Source organism: Coenobita brevimanus, chromosome 103 (genome assembly GCF_032717465.1).
Source record: "Coenobita brevimanus isolate Jiangsu-jjx chromosome 103, ASM3271746v2, whole genome shotgun sequence".
Lineage (NCBI taxonomy): Eukaryota > Metazoa > Arthropoda > Malacostraca > Decapoda > Coenobitidae > Coenobita > Coenobita brevimanus.
Window position 1 is genome coordinate 16,821,639 of NC_137056.1, and position 12,751 is coordinate 16,834,389.

At 40.0% G+C, this 12,751-nt stretch overlaps 1 protein-coding gene across 2 annotated transcripts in view; it reads left to right on the forward strand.

The window, feature by feature from the left end:
- The window catches only part of LOC145415692 (integrin beta pat-3-like), a 111,067-nt gene that overhangs the window by 29,412 nt on the left and 68,904 nt on the right, over positions 1 to 12,751 (forward strand). For both annotated transcript variants that reach the window (XM_080284907.1, XM_080284908.1), the window contains exon 5: positions 12,018 to 12,188. In XM_080284907.1, the coding sequence (XP_080141033.1) occupies positions 12,018 to 12,188 (171 nt within the window). The remainder of the gene's footprint in view (positions 1 to 12,017; positions 12,189 to 12,751) is intronic.

The window sequence follows — 12,751 nt, forward strand, 5'->3', positions numbered from 1 at the left end:
TCAAAGCCTTTTCGTAATCAAGGAAACTTAAGCACAAAGGTTTATTATATTCTGTAGTTTTCTCAATAAGCTGATTCACTGTGTATAGATGATCAGCGGTCGAATACCCGCTTTGAAATCCTGCCTGTTCAAGAGGTTGGTTTTCCTCCAAAGTTGTTGTTATTCTGTTCGTAGGGACTTTAGTGAAGAGCTTGTAAATGACTGATAATAAGCTAATGGGTCGATAGTTACTAAGATCTTTTGAGTCACCTTTTTTGTAATTTAAAATAACTATTGGATTACGCCATGTTTTGGGAATTTTCTTCTTTTTTTATACATTGAGTAAATGAGTGAACAAGCCTGTTTTGTACTTCCACTGCTGCATCCAGCAGTAAATCTGCTACTATTCCATCTTCTCCCGGAGCCTTCCCTCTTTTCCTATTTTTAAGAGAAATATTTACTTCATCTGGTGCTGCCTCATTTTATCTCACTTGTGTTTGCTGAAAAGTTAGCTATTGGTACTGCTGTATTTGATGTATACAGTTCTTTGTAAAATTCTTCAACTCTCTTCACCATCTTATCTATGCATTTAATGACTTAATCGTTTTTGTCTTTCAGTTATGTAATTTGTTGCTTTCCTAGTGCCATTTTACTTTGGACCTGTTTCAGACGTTTTCCTTTTTAATGGATTCTTTGATCTGATCCATGTTTCTCTTTCTTTTTTCTTCTCTTTGTCTCTTGTTGATAAGCTTATTTAATTCCGCTCGTTCTATTTGATCTTTCTTTGTTTTTTCTTTCATTTCCTTAGCTCGAGTGTCTTTTCTGAATACTTCTTGGAATTGGTTGTGTTAGGTTTTCCTGCTACCTCCGCTGATTCTCTTAGCACTGTTTTTAGTCTGCCATTCAGCTCATGAATGTCACGTTCAGCATTACTGAGAGCCTGAAATCTGTTCCTTATTTCCAACTGAAAGGCTGCCTTGTTTTCGTTTACTTTTATTGTGCATATCTTTTTGTCTTTAATCATCTTCATTCTTTCACTTCTGAGACTGAATCTGGCTGTATTACCCACCATTCTATGGTCACTTTGTTGATAACTGTGACATTTGTGACCGTGTTATTCTTATCTGCTCTAATGAAGTCGATTTCATTCTGTGTCTCTATTTGTGCTTCTCCAGGTCCTCTTTCTCCCTATTCTTTTGTGAAAAAATGTGTTCATTATTCTCATGTTTTAAGTTTCAGCAAAATTTACCACCCTTTCTCCTCTTTCATTCCTTCCTCCCACTCCAAGTTTTCCCATACATGCTTCTCCATTTTTTGATTTCCCAACTTTTGCATTGACGTCTCCAATGAGTATAGTATATGTGGTCTTTTCTTCTTCCATAACCTGGGAGATGTCATTATAGAATGTTTCTATTTCTTCATCTGAGCTTTGAAAAGTTGGTGCATATACTTGTATTACATTCAGGGTATATTTTTTGCACAATCTATTTACAACTGATGCTGCTGTCAGATACACTGCTGAATTTAACAATGTTGTCAGCAAGATTTCTGTTAATTAGAAATCCTACACCACTAACTCTTTGATTTTGCATTCCTCTTTGGTAAAGTAGGTGGTTGCTGTCTTCGAGCTGAATTTTTTTTTTTTTCTTTTCTGTGGGTCTCACTCAAACCTACAATATCCCAACTAATGTTTTCCAGTTCAGTCATTAAGTTATCATGTTTGTAATCTTCTGCGAGGCTTCTTACATTGTATGCATAGATCTTCATGGATTTCAGTTGTTTAATACTCCAGTCTCTAACTTGCCAGCACAGTGCCTACTCAGTTTCTGTGGCACACTGCCCGTAAGCACAGGAGGTAGTGCGGTTGGACCTTTAGTAAACGATGATCCAACAAGAATGCCTGTCAAATCATTTGCAACAGAACTTGTGTTTGACTGGGAGGATTGTGGCAAATAATCTCACCTCCCTGCCATATAGTTTCTGGTAAGATGTAATTTTTGTACCACCTTATTCATTTTATTCAGTGGAGTCCAATATATATACAGGGGGTCCCATAGTCCGCGCCGCCTAAGACAGTACCTCGTACTTGTATATCTACAAGACCTTCCCCTGTCTGTCACCCGGGGATGCGCCGGGTAGCAGTGAGATCCTGCCCCTGTATATATCATCATCATCATCAGCCGTTGAGGTCCACTGCAGGACCGGCCTATCCCCACCAAAGCAGGGATGATACAGCCAATGAATCTCTACCCAGTGGCCTAGGCTGTCTTGTAGAGACTGTATGTAGGGTGAGAAGTGCTTGTGAGTGTGATTGTAGTGTTGTAGTGGCTTTGGATGTGTGTGTAGTCTGTGAACCAAGTGTAATCGGCCCGCCTTAAGCCGATTGGGTGCAAGCATACTAGTATGCGACACTGGTTCAACTACAGCACCCCTTGTGTCCGCCAAAGTAGCAAGTGGCTTGGTGAACGCTTTCCCAGCGTGCGAAACCCACACTCTACAGCTGTACCACAGAGGCTCATATATCTATCTGTCTATCTATCTATCCATCTATCTGTATATATAAATACATACATACTGTACAGTAAATATATATGCATAGTAATCTATCTATGTATCTACATACAGTATATATATATATATATATATATATATATATATATATACGATATTTACACACACACACACACACACACACACACACACACACACACACACATATATATATATATATATATATATATATATATATATATATATATATATATATATATATATATATATATATATATTGTTACGGAACAGAGAAAGATAATGTACACTTTAAGTGAGAATACTAAAAATCACTACTGTCCCGTAAAGTTCCAGGTTCAAAACAAAAGAGTTAGGTAAAATTACAAGTTAAATTTTAATGCTCAAACTAACAACAAAACATTCAGGACTCATAAGGATAATGTAATGGCAAAAAACAGGTTACATATATGGTTAACTGCAATAGCCTCTATTAACACGAAATTAGCAAGAGTAAATTTATCTAAGTTAGCCCTGATAAAATGACAATACCAGATAATACTCAGTGAATGCAAGATATATTATTACAGATACAAAATATTATTAGTGAGGGCTGACACCCAAAACACATGAATCACAAAAACCTTACTAGGCTTAAGAATTAACACCCTACGTTACACAGTACAAGAAAAAATGCAATAACACTTATACTCAAATTACACAGCTGCTAGATGGCTGGAGACTTCCTAAGCACTCACAATAATAACTGTACAGGGGAGGACAGAGATGTGAGCAAAATGAGGAGTAGATCTAAGTGGCAATAATGCAGAGACTGAGCTCATTATACAGGGGCCGGCAAAGCTTGATACAACTTGTAAGAAGGACGCGCAAATGAAGCCACAGGGGACAAAGAGTTGACAATCCTGCCCTGAACAACAGAAAGAACGACTTACTCTACTATAACGGAGGACGGAGGGAGTGAGGTAGAACACGCTCGTGATCAAACATGCAGCATACTGTACGTTAGAATTACACAAAGGATGATGAAATCATAGGCTATGTAACACCTCCCCACAAAGAAAAAGAAATTTACAAAGGAAATTTCTTATTACTCTAAAACAATCTGTCTAAAGTCTAGATAAGCAATCTGCAATAACATTTTCTTTCCCCTTGACATGTTGTATGTCTAATGAATACTCCTGAAGAAGTAGACTCCATCTTGTCAATCTCTGATTTTTATCTTTAAACTTACTAAGGAATTTCAGTGGGTTATGATCGTTATAAATGACTATGGGGTCAAAACCAGAACACAAATAAAATGAAAAATGCTGTAAACCCAAAATCAAGGCCAAAAGCTCTTTCTCAATAGTTGAGTAGTTCTTTTGAGGTGGAGTGAACTTCTTACTGTAATAAGATACAGGGTGTTCAATACCCTGATCATCCTCTTGCAGCAAAACAGCCCCAGCTCCTGTATCACTTGCATCAACAGCCATCTTAAAAGGCTTAGCAAAATTTGGAGTAGCGAGCACTGGCTGACTTAATAGGATAGCTTTAAGTTTGTTGAAAGAGGATTCATAGTTATCGGTCCAGACAAATTTAACTCCCTTTTTCAGTAGGTCTGTAAATGGTGATACAAGAATTGAACAGTTAAGAACAAATATCCTGTAATAACCTACCATTCCCAAAAATCTTTGTAGCTCTTTCCTACTTTTAGGTCTGGGAAGATCACTTATAACCTGAACCTTAGCTGCTGGTGGTGCAACATGTCCATCACCAATTACGTACCCAAGGTACTGAACTTTAGCTTGACCAAACTCACACTTTGATAAATTAGCTACAAGATTAGCCTGAACCAAACACTCAAGAAATTTACTGACATGGCATAGGTGATCTTTCCAGTTGTCACTGAAGATTAATACATCATCAATATAAACAACACACCCTGCCAAACCCTCTGTTACAACATTCATGAACTTCTGAAATGTGGCTGGTGCATTCTTCATACCATATGGCATTACAGAACATGCAAAAGTCTTTCCTAGTGTTACAAAACATGAGATCTCCCTAGCACGTTCAGTCATAGGTACTTGCCAGTATCCCTTTAACAAATCAAACTTACTTATGTACCTAGCCTTTCCGATCTTGTCTATGCAATCTTCCACGCGAGGGAGAGGGTGAGTGTCTGTTTTGGTTATCTGATTAACACGTCTGTAGTCAATGCAAAGCCGCTGTGACCCACCTGGCTTAGGGACTAGAGTGACAGGAGAACTCCACTCGCTCTGACAGGGCTCAATCATCTTGTGGTCCAACAGGTAGCCAAGTTCCTTCTCGATGAGAGGAACTTTCACTGGGTTCACACGGTAAGGAGGCAGTTTAATTGGCTTTGCGTCTCCAACATCGACATCATGCATCAACACAGTAGTTCTTCCTGGAGTGGCACGGAACACTTGCGGGTACTCCTGCAGTAATGCCGAAAACTCCTGCCTTTCCTCGGGAGCTAGATGAGAAAGCTTAATCTGGAGATCATTCATGATATCAGGGTTCTTCCCCAAACTATCACTCAGGCTCATGCTGCATGGGAGAACTTCACTTGCAGACTCGGGTGGAACAGCTACAGTGCAGACTGGGTTATTTTCGTCCCGCCTGTGATATAACTTTAGCATGTTGATGTGACAAAGTTGCTTGTTCTTTCTACGATCTGGTGTGGCGATGACATAGTTGACATCACTGAGTTTCTTCTCCACGAAATAAGGACCACTAAACTTGGCTTGAAGAGGTTGCCCATGAACCGGTAGCAGAATCAAAACCTGATCTCCTGGCTGAAAGTGGCGTAACCTGGACTGCTTATCATACCAAGTCTTCATCTTTTCCTGAGCAGCTCCTAAATTCTCTCTCGCCAGCTGTAAAGCAGTGGACAGCCGTTCCTTGAACTTCATCACATACTCCAGCAGGTTGATGTCATCTTCCTCCGACAGCCAGCATTCCTTGAGTAACTTAAGGGGTCCTCTTACTTCATGGCCAAACTACTTCAAAAGGTGAGAAGCCCAGTGATTCATTTGGAGATTCTCTTGCGGCAAATACAACGAATGGAAGACCTTTATCTCAGTCTTTCTGATGTTCCAAACAGTATTTCTTGAGCATCGATTTGAGTGTTTGATGATATCTCTCCAACGCTCCTTGAGTCTGGGGATGGTAAGCTGAAGACGTGATCTGGGTGATGCCCAACTCTTTCAGAGACTGCTTGAAAACATTTGACATGAAATTACTTCCCCGGTCTGACTGTACCTCCTTGGGCAAACCAAACTTTGTGAAGAACCCTAGCATTTCCTTAACCACGTTCTTTGCTGAGATATTTCTAAGTGGAATGGCTTCAGGATAACGAGTAGCCATATCAATCAGGGTCAACACATAAGAAAATCCTGAAGAAGTCTTAGGAAGAGGGCCCACAATATCCACCAACACACGGGTGAATGGCGCCTCAAAAGGAGGAATAGGAACTAGAGGTGCAACCTTTTCGGTCTGATTACACTTCCCCACAACTTGACAGGTGTGACAAGACTTACAATACCAGGAAACATCCCTGAAGATACCTGGCCAGTAGAAGTGTTTCAAAATGCGTGCCACAGTCTTCCTCACTCCAAGGTGTCCTGCCAAACTGGAATCATGAGCCACTCTAATGATATCCTGCCTACAAACACGAGGGATGACAACTTGATGTACAACCTCCCATTCACAGTCGGCTGATGCTGTTGGGGGTCTCCACTTCCTCATAAGTACTCCTGACTTTATATAATAACAAGTAGAAGCACCGGCTGACTCTTCCTCACTGCAAGCAGAGTTAGCTAGACCTTTCAACTCAGGGTCAGCAACCTGCAACTCAACCAACTCTTGACGAGACAAATTATCAACACTACGGGGTACTGCCTCATCTGGTGAGTGGTCCAAATTAGCAAGAAAAGTGTCAGCTAGGATAACATCATCATCATCATTATCCTCTAAGTCACCAGTAACTTTAGACTTAGCCCTAGTGACAGCACATGCAGGGAACACATCAGGGACATCACAATCCTGGGCCGCAGCCATTGGCTCACTAGACAACTGAGGAGCTGGACACACTTGACTTCCACCAATATCATTTCCAAGTAAGAGAGTTACACCTGACATTGGGAGTGTCTCAACCAACCCAACCATAACGGATCCATTAACAAAACCAGACTCTAAATTCACTCTGCACAGAGGGACAGAGAAGTAATTATTCCCTACACCTTGTAGGATTACAGTTTCATCAGAGGAATTAACATTAGAGCCTAGAACACTGGTCAGCATAAGGGATTGGCAAGCACCTGTATCACGATATATTTTAACTGATTTCCTGTTATTACTGTCCAGAGGACTGACAAAACCATCAGACAGGAAATTAGCACATGAACTCTTGAGAGTGTCACCCACGTTACTGCTCAAAAGAGGAGCTCCATCATGAGAATTTAAGTTACCCCTCAAAGCAAGTTCAGTTAACTCAGTTAAAGAATTCTGGGAACTCTCAAGGGTGGACACTAGACCAATTGACTGAATATTTAAAGACTCCTTTTTGTTCACATCACGCTGTCTCCTGAAACATTTCTCCGTAGTATAACCAAGCTTACTACAATAAGTACATTTACTTTTCTGAAATCTAGAGGTGGAGCTGGTATTTACTTCCTGAGAAACATCATCTTTATTCTCTTTCCTGTTACCTGTACTCTGAGTAGAGGCAACGTACTTACTCTCAGCTTTCCTTTTTTCTCTAGAATATCTCTTGTGAGTGAGAACATATTCATCAGCTAAAACTGCAGCATCAGACAAATTATCTATTCTTTTCTTATCAAGATATAGGCTTACATCTTTATAAATACACCTTTTGAAGTCCTCCAGCAAAATCATCTGCTTAAATTTGTCAAAATCAGAATCCACATTCTTAGAATTTAACCACTGCTCTAACAGATCTTCTTTGATTTTTGCATACTCAACATGGGATTGCTTATCTTGCTTATAAGTTGTCCTAAATTTTACTCTATAGGCTTCAGGAACAAGCTCATAGGCCTTAAGAATCAAGCTCTTAACTACATCATAATTATCAGATTGATCCTGAGGCAAAGATGCATAAGTTACTTGAGCTTTACCGGTGAGAACAGTTTGAAGGAGTACTGGCCAATACTTTTTGGGCCAATTAAAACCTGTAGCTACCCTCTCAAACAACTGAAAATACTTTGTTAAATCAGATTCATTAAAAGGAGGGACAAGTTTAACATTTTTAGCCACATCAAAATCATCAGAGCTAGATGATCCAGTTCCACCTTGTTTCATGCGATACTCATGGTCTGCCTGAATCCTAGCAATTTCAACTTGTGCCTCAGCCTGCTTAGCTTTTGCCTGAAACCCAGCCTGCTTAGCTTTTGCCTGAAATTCAGCCTCCTTAGCACAAGCCTCCTGCAGGGCTAGCTGTAACTTAGCTATTTCAATCTGCGTTTGCTCATCTGGAGGAGTTACATTGAACAAGCTTCCATTAATCATGTCAACAATTTGATCTTTAGAATGATGAGAGCGAACAGCAATTCCCAATTGTTGAGCAACAAGCTTAAGTTCATTCTTTGTTCTGTTTTCTACATCACACACTGTTTGCACATTTGACAAAAAATCTTTGGCTTCATCAAGCGTAGTAATAGTAGACATCATGAATAAATCACAGTCACAAAATATCAAGCAATATCCTTATGATAATATCCTGAATATCCTGATAAGAGGTCGCCAAATTTATGTTACGGAACAGAGAAAGATAATGTACACTTTAAGTGAGAATACTAAAAATCACTACTGTCCCGTAAAGTTCCAGGTTCAAAACAAAAGAGTTAGGTAAAATTACAAGTTAAAGTTTAATGCTCAAACTAACAACAAAACATTCAGGACTCATAAGGATAATGTAATGGCAAAAAACAGGTTAAATATATGGTTAACTGCAATAGCCTCTATTGACACGAAATTAGCAAGAGTAAATTTATCTTAGCCCTGATAAAATGACAATACCAGGTAATACTCAGTGAATGCAAGATATATTATTACAGATACAAAATATTATTCGTAAGGGCTGACACCCAAAACACATGAATCACAAAAACTTTACTAGGCCTAAGAATTAACACCCTACGTTACACAGTACAAGAAAAAATGCAATAACACTTATACTCAAATTACACAGCTGCTAGATGGCTGGAGACTTCCTGAGCACTCACAATAATAACTGTACAGGGGAGGACAGAGATGTGAGCAAAATGAGGAGTAGATCTAAGTGGCAATAATGCAGAGACTGAGCTCATTATATAGGGGCCGGCAGAGCTTGATACAACTTGTAAGAAGGACGCGCAAATGAAGCCATAAGGGACAAAGAGTTGACAATCCTGCCCTGAACAACAGAAAGAACGACTTACTCTACTATAAGGGAGGACGGGGGGAGTGAGGTAGAACACGTTCGTGATCAAACATGCAGCATACTGTACGTTAGAATTACACAATGGATGATGAAATCATAGGCTATGTAACAATATATATATATATATATATATATATATATATATATATATATATATATATATATATATATATATATAGATATATATATATAGGTGTGTGTGTGTGTGTGTGTGTGTGTGTCTTCAGTAACTCTAACTGCTTTTATCCTAGATTATCTAAACTTTGTGGAATGATTGTGGGTCATGCAATGAGTAAACTAATTGTTTATGAGGGCAATAGATTGAAGGTCAAAGCCACAGGAGTAGGTCAAATGCTGACCCAGCAAAATCAACGTAAACAGTTTTTATCCAGTTTAAATCAAACTTGGGAAAGGGTTGAGGGTAAGGGCAGAATGAAGTGATTCCGTTCTGAGAGCAACCAATCAAAGGTCATGGTCACAGGACAAGGTCAAAGTCCGACCATATGTGTGTGTGTGTTTGTTAAAAATGTTAATCACAGTTTTGATCTGACTTTTTACCAGCCATTGAAGGGTTTAGCGTAGGTCAAGGCGTAAACTTATTGCTTTTGAGAACAACAGGTCCAAAGCCTGGCTCACAAGGCATGATTAGTCTAAAGATTTTATCCGATATAGACCAAGCTCTGTGGATGGGATGAAGATAAAAGGATCAATCAGAAGTCAAGATCACAGGTAGAGGACAAAGGCCAAGGTCACATGGCAAGGTCAATTCAAACAGGTTTGATCTAATTTGACCCAGTCTTGGTGAAGTGTTAAGGGTCAGAATAGAAGAAATTTAATTTTGAGAACAATCATCAAAGGCCAAGGTCACAGGGCCAGGTCAAAGTTCTACCCGTGTGTCTGTAACTGAACAAAATAACTAAAACAGTTTTGATCTTTCCGGGTCATACTTGGTAGATGAGCTGAGGATCACCCAAGAGGCTAACCTACTGTTTTTGGCAAGGTCATTTTAAGTAGTTTCTGTCCGATGTGGATTACACTCTAGAAGGTTTCAGGTTAAAACAAGGATACATAGAGTCGATTTGGAGAAGAATCAGTCAGGGGTTAAGGACACAGGATAATGTCATGTTCAAAGTCTCTGGGTAAACTGAGAAACTTTTCATCAGATTTGAAGCAAAATTGATGGAAGGGTTAAGGCTTACGCAAGAACGGGGTACTTCTGTTTTGAAAGTAATCTATTGATGGTCAGTGTCACAGGAGCAAAGTAAAATGTTCGACCCTTAGGCAAGTTGGTGGGCGAGGGTGTTGTACTCATTGAGTGCTTTTTCTTGTTTTCGCATGAGAACAACTGGAAATGTATGATTTCATCCGGTGACCTTCATATTTATTCTCAAGTTCATTCTCTATTGTTTTGCTCTAAACTTCCCTATACAGTTTGGTTAAGTTCTGTCCAAAATTTGTAGTGATTAATTTTGCGTGGTCATAATAAAGGGACAGTATGCCCATGACAGTATATTATTTTTATGACTGACACTCGCGTTTTCGAAATCGATTTGCATGCCAACTTTCGTTGCAGTCTTATTAATCGTTAAAGAATTTAACAGACAGACAGACAGATGGCAGACATTCTGGGACTCCTTGCACAGTATTGGATGTGGCGTGAATTTAGGAAATTGAAAGAATTAGTGCAATTGATAAAAAGATTCACTGACGTAAGTGGCTACATACTGTTGTTACTAAGTACTTCAGTCAGACAAGCCTCTCCAAAGCTCAACAAATCGTCTGGTGGTTGCCCCCATGAGTGAAAATAACACTTGTTTTCATAAAATGGCTATTAGAATTTGTTTCTATTCATTCAGTTACAGAATTCCTCTTTAAGCTAGACAAACTCGCAAGAATACAATAAACAGAAATCACTGTCGTTATTCTTGTGGCTCCAGGCTCATCTGAACGTGAAGCTGGTGGACTGCCAGCTGAAACTGTCTTTCTGCAGTCCACCATCCTCTTTTTGCGGACTAAGGAGGGAGACGAGGGACGTTTGTGTAACCAGGGAGAGGAGATGCCTGGTTGTTTGTCGATGCCACTTCAAGAATGAGTCCTCTAGCACCACATGATGGTGATGATTGGGTTATACAGCAGGCCCTCGTTGTATGTCGCTATTTTTAGATGTAGGAACATCTTTAGGAGTTGCCTGGTCAGTCAGTCACTTTCTTCAGATTTTAGCACATACGGTGCCTCAGTTTGGTAAAATCCTATTAGATGCTTCACTGTAGCCATGACCATATGGTCCCACATTTACCTAGTACTTCTGTACTTTTATTATTATAATTTTTGTTAAGTTCATAGTAACGCACATAAAAAATGCCAAAAATCACAGTTCCACTGCTGCCTATAAAGCTGCCTTGGAAGGTTCTCAGTAAACAATATAAGCTGAATGGAAAATGTGCAGTTTTGGAGAACATCCCTTACGTATAGTGAGGACTGGCCGTAATCCGTCTTGCCCTTCGTTTTCCCTTGGGCAGCCGGTGGTGCAGTGGTAGCATATCCAGACAGCAAATCGATGGCTCAGACCGGATGGATTTTTGGAGAAAGTTTGTTTCCTCCCGTTCACCCAACAGTACAATTCGGGATCTGGATACAACATCGATCATTATGGGTCGCACAGTATTTAAGAGTAAGATTTGGACAACAAAAGTAATTGTCTTTAACCTTCGTTTCATCAACAGGCTTTAGGGCCGAATTTTTGGTGTCGTAGGAGGCTTAGTATCACCCCCTTCTTAGCAATTTATTTTATTTTATTTTATTTTATTCTTTTATGCGAGGAAGAAGGAACCAAAGGCCGTGGGCCCGCTATTATTGTTCTTTCCAAGAGAAAAACATCTTAATGTTCCCTCGCATAATATCTATATAGTTTCTATATAGACACAGTTTCTATCGTTGATATATAAAAGGATATTAGGGTGTAACAGTCAGCACAAATCGCTGAAGAAAACGCGCTACTGAATTGCCCAAGCCACATAGAATACAATCCCTCAATCCTAACCCTTCTTCCTCTTCTTCTTCTCCACAGCAAAGGGTGAGTGCTGCTTCCATCTCGGGCAACATGGATGCCCCTGAGGGAGGTTTCGACGCCCTGATGCAAGCCATGGTGTGCACGGATCAGATAGGCTGGAGGAAGACGGCAAGGAAAATTCTCATCTTCTCCACGGACGCCAAATTCCATCAGGCGGGAGACGGCAGGGTGTGTATAGTGGTGTGGTGTGGTGTGTGATAGGAAGGGAAGCTGTGGTAGTATGGTGCTGTGATGTGATGTGGTGTGTGATGGGAAGGAGAGTTGTGGTGGTATGGTGTGATATGGCGCCGAAATGTTATGTGGTGAGATGTGTGATGGGAAAGGGAGTTGTGGTAGTATGGTGTATTATGGTGCTGTGGTGATGTGATGTGGTGTGGTGGATACCCGGAATATGGAAACCGGTGATGTATTAGAGTGTGATCAGAGGGAGAGTTCTGGTGGTATGGTATGGTGGCAAAGGCCTTGTGTGGTACTGTGTGCATGAGGTTTGAAAGTTTTGGTGGTGTGATGAAATACTAAAGGAAACTATGGGGTGTATAATGTGGTGTGGTGGAAGGGGTAAATGAAGTGACACAGTGTGGTGAAGCGTGGTGGAAGGTGTTGTGGTGGTGTGTTGTGGATATGTGGTGGGAGCTGCTAGATAAAAAAATATATATATATATCATGTGACGTGATGCTGAGGAAGGAAAAGAGGAAAAGAAGTGCAGGGGTAACTTTTTTTTTTATCTGGT